General features: G+C 35.4%; 1 protein-coding gene across 3 annotated transcripts; it reads left to right on the forward strand.

The window, feature by feature from the left end:
- Positions 1 to 893: 893 nt before the first annotated feature.
- On the forward strand, positions 894 to 5,960 carry LOC141362481 (uncharacterized). Of its 3 annotated transcripts, XR_012368268.1 has the most exons (7): positions 894 to 1,860; positions 2,748 to 2,919; positions 3,280 to 3,432; positions 3,716 to 3,731; positions 3,861 to 4,027; positions 4,776 to 4,842; positions 4,947 to 5,960. XR_012368268.1 is itself a non-coding variant. In XM_073864588.1 (6 exons), exons 3-6 carry the CDS (start codon positions 3,428 to 3,430, stop codon positions 5,215 to 5,217), a joined length of 510 nt encoding a protein of 169 aa, XP_073720689.1. In that variant the 5' UTR covers positions 894 to 1,860; positions 2,748 to 2,919; positions 3,280 to 3,427; the 3' UTR covers positions 5,218 to 5,960. The 3 variants fall into 3 exon arrangements, 2 of the variants coding, with proteins under 2 accessions (XP_073720689.1, XP_073720688.1); XM_073864588.1 differs by lacking the exon at positions 3,716 to 3,731; XM_073864587.1 differs by lacking the exons at positions 3,280 to 3,432; positions 3,716 to 3,731.
- The last annotated feature ends 4,822 nt before the right edge of the window (positions 5,961 to 10,782 follow it).

The raw sequence follows: 10,782 nt of genomic DNA on the forward strand, positions 1-10,782 counted from the left end.
ATTTATAATCTTTGTCCGAATGGAACCGATTCATCCTTTAAAGACCTTGAGTGTTTTGTTGGTCTAGATGTAGATGTACTTGACATCTAGTAGAAGCTTTTTAATACAAAGTGACTTGTAGTATAGTATTTAAAGCAAAAGTGTCTCTCTCTCTCCTACTCTTCGTTCATGAAGAAAGAGCAGGATTGTGAGTCATCCCCAAATGGGATTGAACCTTCACCTTTTGGTTTAGCAGCCCAGACCCTAAACATCACCTGGAGGGTCTTATATTTATTTTATGTGACAGTGACCAGAGGTGACTTAATTTCAACTGCAATCTGCCACCCTGCTGAATACAGTTTATACTGTATTTAAAAATGGACAAATTGAACCTTATCGTACATGAATTATTTAGATAAATATATATATGAATATAAGTATAAATAAATGAAAATAATTCACATATAAAAGGTGTTTTAATGACTTAAGATTTCAATGACTTTCAAACAGATTTCAAAACAGTAAAGTTATAAAAATAAATGGAAGAAATTGGAACTAAATTCATCCAAATAAAATCCTACAATTACTTGAATTTTTTACTTTATTTTGTTCATGTATTTATTTTTCGGATTATTAGTTTACCCTGTAGTATTTGATCCTATCCTGTCTTTTTATTATCCGGTCATTTGTGGCTTTTCTAACCATCTTAAGTGTCTGATCCAATTGCTAATGCCTTCTTTTTAGTATCTAGTCCAAAATTTTAGACATCTAGACAACTGCAATCTGCCACCCTGCTAAATGTAGTTTATTTTGCATTATGTAATAAGTAAATGTTAGCTGTATAATATCAAACTCAGTTCAAGCTTGGCTTTTATTACAGAGCTCATCATCCAAACAAATTCTACATTCACTGTCAGAAAAAAGGGTACGGTTGGGGTCCATTTGTGCCACTTAGGGTACAAATGGCGAAGCTGTACCCTCAGTGGGTCATAGTTGCACCTTAGGGTACTAAAATGTACCATTTAGGAATAAAAAAGGTACAAAAAGGTTTCCAACAGTCAGAGGGTCCATGTTTGGACCATTTAATCTCCAAACAAAGGTACAATCACTTGTGTAAGCCGTTTCTTAATATTATTGTCTCTGGGTCACAAAACTTAGTTTTAACAATATTTCAGGCGATAATTCATATGTATAATCTTTACATCTGCCCTTATTTAGTAAAGATAGCGCCTTTAAAAAAAAATGCTTAGACAAATTCGGAAATACCAGCGGGCGGCAGTGCTCGTTCACCTGTTGAGCACAGCCTGATCTTGGCCACTCCTATTGTTTGTTACTGGCCTTGATTTATCTGTGTCTGGCGGTCAAAAATTAAATTTTATTTGTTTTGGATATCTCTAACCAACAGTCTTGTCTCATGAATCTATTATTTGTTTCATTTATACATATTAAGTCTCGTATAATTGTTGTTATTATTATTTTTTGGGCAGACGTAAAATGTATTATTTATTTATTTATTTATTTTTACTGGAATTTAAAAATAAAAATACGTTACTCAACGTGTTGGGGTTTAAACCGGGTTTACTTTATATATTTTTTAATTTAAATTTGGACAAAAACTTACGTTTCTTTCATTCCAAAAGCAAAATGTGAAACATGGCTTATATTAAATTGGGTACTGTCAGTCAGTCTTCGAATTTGTGTTGTCCAATGGGGTTGAAGTTGAACACCGCGAGGCGCCGTGATTATACACGCAAACAAATTTGGGACGACGGTTACTCGACATAATGGCGGTCTCACTTCAGGCACTGTCCACGGAGGATATTCTTCAAAAATAAGAAGCTGGAAAACAAGTCACCGAAGATGAAGCACAGAAATTCAGAGGTAAGTTTAGTTTTAAGCACTGTGAAAATCCGTTGGTTGGTTCTCTTTCGAGTTCTGTTGATTTCGTGAGTCGACCAACCTGACGCAATAAGGGAAACATTTCTAAATACTGGCCTGACAAAACCAACTTATTGATTTTTATGTTTAGTTTGTTGTTTTTATTATTAAACCATAGCTTAAGATATAACTTTTAGTGTAACTTATATACGCAACGACGTCCGTCATGGAACGCTACAATGTTGTAAGTTACAGTTAAACCTAACATTAATTGACCCATAGACTTAGACATTTAGTTTCCAGCATGTTATTATTCCCGTGCCCTCGTTCACTTGGGACGCGAGTGAGCACCAGCACCTGGTATGTCACGCATGTATTCATGTGTTTGAACTTAAGTTACATAATAAAGCTCTTAACGTAAGTCAGGGGCGTGCCACTGGGCAAAGTGGGTCGGCTCGCTGTTAAACACATAACAAGAAACGTATAACAATACTGTGTTTTTTTATCACTCGCCTCGGCCAAGTTGTTCAAAAGTTTTTGTTAACAGAAGCCGAACACGAATTCACACAATAGGTGTATTCGCGCTGTGGAGACCGTCAAATGTATTAACTGTCTGTTACCTCAAAACTAAAATCGAGTGTAGACTGCTCTGTATGCTTTTTAATTACTCTTGCAGTATTTGATGTCATTCAGAAGCAGTTCAAATGCATTACTTTATAATACACATACTTAGGGGTGGGCAATAAACCGGTAGATATGATAAACCAGTAGAAATTTGTCAACCGGGAGAGATTTTGGACTATCGGAAAATTAAATAAATGTTTAAAGGCATTGATTTTATTGTTGCTGTTATAACATTGCTCATGCCGACCACTCTTTCCTTTTTACAGAGAATGAGGTTGATGGTGAAACAATAGATTGTGGCCTTACAGAGAACATGGTTTCATACTTATATGAAGGCTTCTTTAAAAAAAAGTTTCTACATGAGATGAAGGAGGTGGTGACAATAACTTTAGAACCAGTGCCGGCAGAGAACTATCAAGATACTTCATCTACTGAAATGTAAGTAGTACTGAGTATTGTGTATCTTATTTGCCCCCCGTTTAGTGCTTAACTGATGTATATTTATGTATTTTTAAAAAGTAACATGTCAAAATCTCTTTGTTGTATTCCCTGTGGCCATTTGCATAAACATAGCCGTAAAGTTAAGACTGTGTTTTAAGAACTAGTCTGATCAACTAGCAAGTAGTAAGGGCTAAGCAGTCTTACTATTTGGATTTAAATTAGACCAGTCTACCTTTTTATGTAACATTCTTAAAACAGTTATGTTCAGTCTTGAAGAAAAATACATGACTAACTTTTAAGACAAGTCTGTTATGCAGCTCACCACTGATCTATATAATTTCCCCCCTCATGTGTTAGCACACTTGGCACCAATCCCTCAAACGGAAATTTAAAGCTGAACGTGCACCTCTGGTCCATGATGAGGTGAGAAAAAGTAAGGACAAGTTTGGGTGCAAAAGACTGAGGCCCACTGAACAATCTTCACCAGCGTGTCACAGATCTACTTATGGCGTAAGTGAATTCATTTGTAGTTCAAGTTTATTAGTCAAGGGCCACAAATATTTGACATAGGGTATGGGTATATATTGTGGTATGAAAAACTAAAGAAATTTTCACCTAATGACTTAAAGCTAAATTAATCTTTCTAAATGTCATTGGAGATATAATTTTGTCTGTGAGTGCATTTTTTTAACCATTTTCTTTTTAATCATAAACATTTATAGGTTGGTGTGGTTTGAAGTAAAATGTGTATTTCTATTATTATAATTATGCACATTTTATTTGGTTTTAACAGGAGATTTTTGTCAATGGTGAGGATGCATCCTCTATTCAGGGTCATGTAAATGTTAATGATAATGGAAAATATGAAAATATTAAAATTTGAATTTATTTTGAAAATTTTATGTTCATATAAACTTTCTCTTTCTTTTAATTTTCAGTTGTGTGATGAAGTTGACGAATGCATTCATCAACTGTCAGCTTAAGCCAGCGCTTCAGGGAAGGCTTTACCAGTCTTGTGCCAAAGGTGCTTCACCTTGTGCAAAAAATGCTCCACTTCCCAAAATCTACAAAGCAAGAGTTGAGATGCTTGCAGAAGATCTACCAGGTACTGACCAATTTGTTCATCTGTAATGTCTTATGCTCATCAAGGCTAAATATTATTTTCAAATAGGGTTGGGAATTACAATTTTTTTTTTGCAATTTGATACTTTTGTTTGTGGTCTGATTTGCTTTCAATTCAGTCCAATATCGATTAGTAATAAAAAATTGTTTTGCGGACATGAAATGTATTTGGTGTGCTGTCACTTTAAGACCCAGATTTAATGCATGGATCAAATATACAGGTACACATGCATTTCCTGAATAGTTTACATTTACACAACAGACTACGTCTACAAGGATAATTGCATAATTTTGAATACATTTTTGTGCATTTGTCCGTTTTTATAAGAGCAAGAAAACATCAACCTAGTATTTGTGCGCTGTCGGAAGCCTTGAGATGCGAACTTCTCAAACGTGCGTTAGATATTTATTTGTCGTCCTTGCTTAAATATTAAAATTGTCAAGGCCTAAAACATGCAAATTATAAACTTTCGTGACAAGGCACAGGCCTCAAGAGGGCAGCTTCTTTAAAATTAACTAGCATTTTACTGGAAAATCTTACACCTCATTTTATTTTCACTGCAGATATTATTAACTTCTAACAAATTCCAAATATTTATTGTGAAGATATTTTCTCTTAATAAATAAACCATCTCTAGTATCATGCTGAACTGACTAATACGTTTAGTGATTATAAAATTAGCATTCTGTATTTGCATTTTGAAGAATAATTTAATAAATTTTTACAATAGATGCTGACTTTCGTGTGACTCTCACATCCTTAAAGAGAAAGCAGAGAGATTCGTCACATTGGGAGAGGTATGGTACAGTTTGTTAAACTTGTAATGCTCTGATTGATACATTCTGTTCTGATAAATGGTGCATTTTTTTACTAATAGATGTTTAACCTTTTTATCTTACAGTGTGATGCTGATACTCCATACCCAACTATACAGTTGGTTGAAACTGACTGGAAAACGGCTTTCTCCAAGAGGGTTTAAGTTCTTGTCAAAGTGGATCGGGTGGAGGTGTGTCAGGGAATGGGAGTTGAAGAAGCGATACAGTAATTGCAGCCTTCAGTGCTTACTATGTTTTCAACTTGGCTTATCCCCACCCTGCATGAAGAATACACTGACCTTCTCAAGATCATTAAGGTGGGTGGCATGCCCCTTCCAACAACTGTCACCCAAATGATCAGTATCCTGTGCTGAACATGCCACAACATTATTGATGCACAAGGTGCAGAAGAAAAATCTTCACCTTAATGAAACTAATTCAACATGTTAGTATGGTTCACAACCACGGACCAAATTTCAATATCATTTGTGGACTAAATAGCTGTAAGTCATCTTTTACTGTATACGAGTCTTTCAGAGGTCATGTCTATCATAAACACAGGAAACTTGAAAGTGAAGGGTTCAAGAATATTTAAAAAGTTCAAATTAATTGTGCGGTACATGTGTAGTTGTGTGAAATGTGTGGTGGTGATAAAATGTTTAAAAAAAAATGTAAGAGTATAAAGTTAATGAATTGTGTACTGTTGTGGAAAAAACAACTGCTTTGTGATTTTAAGAAAAGAACATTTGAGACTTAGTACTGTTTTGAAGTGTTGTTTACTTTAATGTTATGTTTTATATAAAAAAAGAAATGACATGTTGTACTTTTGAAAAAAAAGCTTTACATGTGATGCTTGCTGTTTAAAACTGTATATTTAAAGGCGGAGTCCACGATGTTTGAAAGCCAATGTTGATATTTGAAATCACCTAAACAAACACGCCCCTACACCAATAGAATCTGGACCTTCTGTTGATAGACCCGCCCCACACATACGCAACCCGGCATTTGATTTGATTTGATTGGCTATAAGTGTGTTTTGGTAGTCGGCCCGTCTCCTTTTCCAACGCGTTTTTCAAACATCGTGGACTCCGCCTTTAAAAGTGTATTAACTTTTCATCCTGCTATGAGACATTTGTAATACAGTGCTTAATGTTCATATGAAAAAATGTGAGTATTTTTTTTATATTTAATAAATGTAATGGAACAGCATTTTGGCCTTTTTAATGTGCTGTACAGTCTGGAGTACAAATTTGCCATTGTAAGGTACAAAAGGCTTGTCACTGGGGCAGTACCCTTAAAAGCTCAAATTTGCACCTTTTATGAAGGTACATTATGGTACCATTGGAGTACAGGGTACAATTTAGTCACCAAAGGTACATTTTTGTCATTGAAAGGTACAATCAGCAAGGGTACTTATATGTACCTATGGGAAAGGGTACAATAAGTGTACCTTTGAGGGTACTGCCCCAGTGACAAGCCATTGTACCCCGAAAGGTACAAATTTGACACCTTTTTTCTGACAGTGTTGTTAACAATGAATACCCATTTATTTTAGTTTGGAGAGAAATGTGTTGCACTGAATTCTCATCTTCATGTAATCTGACGATCATATAAAGACAGATCAGATTCCCAAATTTTCCTTTATTGATTTTGTATTGATTGCTTCATTGATTTAAAGGTAAAGGTTGACCCCGTGAGCCCGGATCAGTAATATATATGTATAATGTAAAAAAACGATTCAACTATTCAACAGGTGTTTTGTGTTATAGCTGTTACTGTATCATTTGTTTTAGCATACAGTAGCTTTCATCCTGTATGGACCAATCAGCAATTAGAACTGAAAACATAATTTTTTTTTTAAGTACAGTATGCTTTAAATAACCTCACTGAAGACCATTGCAACAACATTATCGTTTGTAATGTGTCGTTTTTCTTTACCATAAACATATAACTCTTGTCTTTTCTCTCTGTATTGAAAATATTCATCATTGAGACGTTAGTTGGAATGACAACAAAAGCGGTAGAAGAAACTAAAGACACCTTAAAATGTCACACATCTTTGTGACAGAAAATGATCCAGCATGCCCAAAGCTTAATAAATGTCTTTAATTCAAACAAAAGTCAACTGTGGGAAAATTTAATCACATTATCAGCTCAAAAGAAATCCTGCTATCAATCTGCTGAGAGAGATTTTACCTTTCCTACTGTTTCCCAAATGTTTCCTCCAGGGATGAACTGTTTAATGTTTAAAACGATTAGAGTCATAATGTACAGAAGGGTTGTGTCTCTGGTAGGTTTAGGTGGAAATGCTACAGAGTGCTTGCGTACCCTGAGGGCTGTGCACTGGATGATGCATGCAGGAAGGGGCAGACGACAGCAAAAGATAAAGCAAACTGACAATAAAACAACGCACACAGACTTTCTGTGTTTTTTATTTAGGATGCAGATGAAATCTGGCTGAATCGGTGATGCTGGGATCTCTCCACAGGATGACGGATCTGGATTGTGATTGGATAGCACTTAAAGCAGCATATCACAGCTTTTAATATTTTATAAGTAGATTGGAATCAAACCCATGACCTTGGTGTTGCTCATGTCATGCTCAACAAGTACAGTTACTTAATCGACATGAAATGATATTTGAAACCCATTTACCAAAGCAGTTTGCACATGCAATGCCTCGGGGTTAGCACACTGTTGCCTCACAGCAAGAAAGTCCCTGGGCTGGTTTAGATGGTTATTCTGTGTGGAGTTTGCATCTTCTCCCTGTGTCAGCATGCTTACTTCGTTTTTTCCAAAAGCATAAATGTTAGGTGAATTGGAGATGATAAATTGTCTTACCCAACTTTGGGGAGTGTGGTTTAATATAGACATAGATGCTGGAATGGTGTTAAGAAATAAATGAACAAATTTGATGCTATATTTATATACAGTAATGTACAGTAAATGTACAGTTTTATGTACAGTAAAATATTACCTTTTTTTACTTCAAGGCCCCCCCTATTGGCCACAACAATAATTAAAGCCCCCAATTACAATTTTTTATCATAAAATTATTTTTTAAAAATCCAAGTAACCTTTTTTACTTCAAGGACCCCCATTGGCTTCAACATTTATAGACCCCCAATCAGAATTTCCACCAAACAATAACAAAAGAAAAAAACGTTGAACTTCAAGGCCCCCCTATTGGCCACAACAATAATTGAAGCCCATAATTACAATTTTTACAAAAAAAAAAAAATATATATATATAACCAAATATCCCTTTTTACTTCAAGGCCCCCCTATTGGCCACAACAATAATTGAAGCCCATAATAAAAATGTTTACCAAAAAAATATAAAAATAACCAAATATCCCTTTATACTTCAAGGCCCCCCTATTGGCCACAACAATAATTGAAGCCCATAATTACAATTTTTACCAAAAAATATAAAAATAACCAAATATCCCTTTATACTTCAATGCCCCCCTATTGGCCACAACAATAATTGAAGCCCATAATACAAATGTTTACCAAAAAAATATAAAAATAACCAAATATCCCTTTATACTTCAAGGCCCCCCTATTGGCCACAACAATAATTGAAGCCCATAATTACAATTTTTACCAAAAAATATAAAAATAACCAAATATCCCTTTATACTTCAATGCCCCCCTATTGGCCACAACAATAATTGAAGCCCATAATTAAATTTTTTACCAAAAAATATAAAAATAACCAAATATCCCTTTATACTTCAAGGCCCCCCTATTGGCCACAACAATAATTGAAGCCCATAATTACAATTTTTTATCAAAAAATTATTTAAAAAAAATTAGGGATGCACAATATATCGGCCGGCATATCGTTATCGGCCGATAACTGCTTATGTTTAATATTATCGGTTATCGGTCTGATAGCAAAATTAGGCCGATAAATGAAAGCCGATAAATGATGGATTATTTTGGTTTGTTGAACCACTTCACTTGCTCATTGCTGGCCATGTGGATTTTTGATTGGTGCTTTTTGTGACATAGCAGGAAGATGACACGTGTTGCGGGCTTAAGAAGAGTATGCTAGTCTAGCGCAAAGACAAGATGTCCGCGGTCTGGGAGTTTTTCATTGTGAAAATAATATGAATATTTATCGGCCTATATATATGGGTTATCGGCCCCCAAATATAAAGAGTTATCGGTTATCGGTATCGGCCAAAATTTTCATATCGGTGCATCCCTAAAAAAAATCCAAGTAACCTTTTTTACTTCAAGGACCCCCATTGGCTTCAACATTTATAGCCCCCCAATCACAATTTCCACCAAACAATAACAAAAACAAAACGTTGAACTTCAATACGCCCTATTGGCCACAACAATAATTGAAGCCCATAATTACAATTTTTTATCAAAAAATTATTTTTAAAAAATCCAAGTAACCTTTTTTACTTCAAGGACCCCCATTGGCTTCAGCATTTATAGCCCCCCAATCACAATTTCCACCAAACAATAACAAAAAAAAAACTTGGAGCTTCTCAATCTAACTCTCAATCTAACCGGAAGTGAGTATGCAGCAGTAACATTTGTGAAAAACATCATAGTTAACCCGTTTCTACAGTTTTGATCAAACGGGTCGACAGGTTTCATTTTCTCTTAAAAATCGGAAGGTGACCCTTAGTTACCATATATACCGTCGCAGTGGGCCCCCAATTTGCAAAATCCTCAACTGTGGATAAAACAATTATGCCTCAATAGTTAGTCTGTCTGAAACTAAGCTGATTAAACCACATCACTGTGTGACACTTGCATTACATGTGAACGGCCCCTACGCTAATATGATTTTGTTTTTCTCTCCCTGTCTCGTCCCTGGGTCCCATTGACCCTGAGGACAATGGTACAAACAGACCCAGTTCCGGTAGATGTGAAAGTCGGCACACCTCTGATCTACTGGTCGTCCTTCAATGTGATGCCCAGCTGATGCCTGACCAACGACCACCGGCAGGACCCGCTTTATATCCGCTTAATCTCTGCTTAATCTCTGCTTAATCTCCGCTTAAGGTCCTTATCCGTTTATATGTGTGTATATATACATGTATATCTCCCAAGGGTTTTTCCCTCCTAGGACTTTTATTTTTATTTCCTCGGCTAAACAACCCGGGGTTTTTGTTTTTTTTCTCCTAGGGGGTTTTTTACCCCGGGGAGGTAGCCTGCTTTGGCTTAACTTAGCTTCTTCTTCTAGACGTTACATTAGTAATATGCTCGCTCATAATGTCGCGTCATAGCTGCAGCAAATTTGACTGCTTATGCTATTGTGTATTATGTTATGCTTTCTGTCGTTTTTCTGTGCTTTTACTGCTTCTATTAATGTAAAGCTGCTTTGAAACAATTGAGTATTGTGAAAAGCGCTATATAAATAAAATTGAATTGAATTGAATATTGGCCACAACAATAATTGAAGCCCATAATTAAAAATTTTTATCAAAAAATTATTTAAAAAAATCCAAGTAACCTTTTTTACTTCAAGGACCCCCATTGGCTTCAACATTTATAGGCCCCCAATCACAATTTCCACCAAACAATAACAAAAACATTGAACTTCAATACCCCCTATTGGCCACAACAATAATTGAAGCCCCCAATCAAAATTTCTACCAAAAAATATAAAAATAAACCAAGTAAACTTTTTTATTTTTGGGCCCCCATTTGCTACAACATTTAAAGCCCCCCAATCACAATTTCCACCAAACAATAACCAAAACTCTTTTAACTCCAATGCCCACCTATTGGCAACAACAAAAATTGAAGCCTCCAATCACAATTTCTACCAAAAATAAAATATAACCAAGTAACCTTTTTTACTTCAAGGCCCCCATTGGCTACAACATTATTTAAAGCCCCCCAATAACACTTTCTACCAAAAAATAACCAAATAACATTTTTACTTCA

Source organism: Misgurnus anguillicaudatus, unplaced genomic scaffold (assembly GCF_027580225.2).
Source record: "Misgurnus anguillicaudatus unplaced genomic scaffold, ASM2758022v2 HiC_scaffold_27, whole genome shotgun sequence".
Taxonomy (NCBI): domain Eukaryota; kingdom Metazoa; phylum Chordata; class Actinopteri; order Cypriniformes; family Cobitidae; genus Misgurnus; species Misgurnus anguillicaudatus.